The 2,784-nt window shown below is 40.2% G+C and overlaps 1 protein-coding gene across 1 annotated transcript; it reads left to right on the top strand.

Annotated features, from left to right (window-relative positions):
- LOC107633183 lies at window positions 1,350-1,991 on the top strand. Its single transcript, XM_016336820.1, has one exon. The coding sequence runs from the start codon at window positions 1,350-1,352 to the stop codon at window positions 1,989-1,991; it is 642 nt and encodes a 213-aa protein (XP_016192306.1).

Genomic DNA, 2,784 nt, shown 5'->3' with positions numbered 1-2,784 from the left:
AGAAAGCATCACTAGCTGGGAGGATCTAGTGAGTAAATTCTTAGCCAAGTTCTATCCACCTCAAAGGATTATCAGATTGAAGACAGAGGGGCAAACCTTCACACAGATGGATGCAGAATCCCTCTATGAGGCTTAGGAGAGATACAAGGCCTTGATTAGAAAATGCCCCCGTGAAATGTTCAATGAATGGGACATACATGACAGCAGAGGAAGCCCAAAACCTCATAGATATGATAGAAAACAATCAATGCTTTTTTGCTCATCAAAGATAATGCCAACCAGCGCAGAGAAAGGGTGTACTGGAGTTGGAAGCTGTGGATACTATTCTAGCTCAAAACAAGGTGATGCATCAGCAAATCCAGCAACAATTTGAGCAGATGGCTAAGAAGATTGATAGTCTGCAAGTTGCATCAGTAAATGTCACCAATCAACCACCAACTGGGTAGGGACAAAATGAGGAAAATTGTGAAGAACAGCAGCAAGAACAAGTGAACTACATGCACAACCAAGGATCCAGCCAGAATGATTTCCATGGAGACACAAACAACCCCTCTTGGAAGAACCATCCAAATCTAAGGTGGGGAGACAACCACAGCCAGCAACCTTGGCATAAAAATTCAAACCAAAACAACTCAAGAAATACAAACCATAGCAACCAGCAAAACACTAACCACAATCCATACAGAAAACTCCAAAATAACTACCTTAATTCCAGCTATTATCCACCCAATAACCCAACCACTAACCAAAACAACTATCATCCACCCTCAACATCCCATAATCAGCCACAGATACCACAAGATGCTCAAAGGATCTCAAACTTGGAGATACTGATGGAAAAGAAGATGAAACATCAGGAGATGACCAGCAAGAATCATGAAACCTCAATGACAAATTTAGAAAGGAAAATTGGACAACTGTCCAAGCAAGCAGTGATTGAGAGACCAACAAGCTCACTCCCAAGCGATACCATTCCGAATCCCAAAGAATGCAAAACTATCCAGTTAAGCAGTGGAAAAACCTTGGTGAATGACAAAGAAGTCAACAGGAAGCCTATGGACGTTGACAAGGCTAGCAGCAAGAAAGATGAAGCCAGCAATAAGGAAGAAGACAAGCAAGAACAGGAGAAGCTTAAAGAAAAAGATGAGCAGCTCCAAGCTTTAAGGAAAGGGAAGCAAGTCATGGAGGAATCATCACAAGAATAAAAAAAGGTTGCGAAGGCTTACACACCTCCTCTGCCATATCCTCAAAGACTACAAAAAGAACTCAAAGATCAACAATTCCCCAAGTTCCTTGAGGTCTTCAAGAAGCTGGAGATTAATATTCCACGTGATGAAGTATTAGAGCAGATGCATCTATATGCAAAGTTCCAGAAGGAGCTCATCAACAAAAAGAGAAGCTGGCATGAGAAGGAAACAGTGCTTCTGACACAAGAATGCAGTGCAGTGATCCAAAAAGGGCTCCCTCCAAAACACCAAGACCCTGGGAGCTTCTTCTTACCTTGCACCATTGGTAATATGACCATTAAGAAAGCACTGTGTGACTTAGGAGCTAGCATCAATCTAATGCCTTATTCTATGATGAGAAAGTTATGCATAGAGGAGGTAAAGCCCATACATATGTCATTAGAGCTCGTGGACAAATCATTGGTATTTTCCAAAGGAGTGATTGAAAACCTTTTGGTCAAGGTGGATAAATTTATATTCCCTACAGACTTTGTAATCCTGGACCTAGGAGAAGAAGGTAGTAACTCTATTATCTTGGGAAGACCATTCCTGGCCACAGCGAGGGCCATCATAGATGTTGAACAAGGAGAATTGACCCTAAGGGTACATGATAAGAGCATCACTCTGAATGTCTTTCTAGAAGCACAACATACTGATGAAAAGGAAAACTGCATAGAGGATGATAGAGAAGACTTGCATTGGAAGGAAGAATCCAAGGGGATCCTCATTAATACCCCTCCAAAGCAAGAGACAAGCAGCAAATAAGGAGAAAAGGAGAATGAAACAGTACAAAATGATGAGAGAAAGCAAGAAGAAAGTAAGGTGTTGGCCACTAAGAAGACAGATCCCAAAATACAGCCCACTGTCCAAGCAGAAGGATCACCAAAAAAAGGGAAGAAAAGCAAGAAAAACCTAAAAGGGTGGAAAAATAAAAAGATCCCAACTGAAGGATTCTCGAAGGGAGATAAAGTGCAACTAATCTACCAACAGTTGGGGACAAAGCAAAAATCTGATGATTACTACACTATCAACAGGATACTCTCACTGGAGCATACAGAGATTGAACATCAAGGCACTGGAAGAAAGCTTACAGTGAGAGGAGATAAACTGAGGCACCACAATCATCAGCCACCCTAATAAGGGGTCAATGTCAAGCTAATGACAATAAAAGAGCGCTCTATGGGAGGCAGCCCATGATTTAATATTCTTGCTTTGTTTTAATTTCAATAAATGGTTCTCCTAACATATATTTGAGTTCTTACAAGTAGATTTGATAATTGCATATATCATTGTGAAGCATATGTGATAAACCCCGATTTTGTGGTTTATCTTGTGCTTATTTTGGGGGATTTTATCACTTTTTCTCACATTTATTCAATAAAAATAGCATGGTTTTGTAATTCTCCCTTGAATTGTGCTTAAATGAGAAAACATGCTTTTTAGGCCCTAAAATTGGTAATTTTAATTCACTTTAATTACATTCGATGCCTTGATGTATTTGTTAAGTGATTTCAGGTTCATAGGGCAAGTATTGGATGGAAGAAGTGAGGAGAAAAGT

This window comes from Arachis ipaensis, chromosome B03 (assembly GCF_000816755.2).
Source record: "Arachis ipaensis cultivar K30076 chromosome B03, Araip1.1, whole genome shotgun sequence".
In the NCBI taxonomy this organism is placed as follows: Eukaryota; Viridiplantae; Streptophyta; class Magnoliopsida; order Fabales; family Fabaceae; genus Arachis; species Arachis ipaensis.
This window is presented reverse-complemented; position numbering and strand designations above follow the sequence as displayed.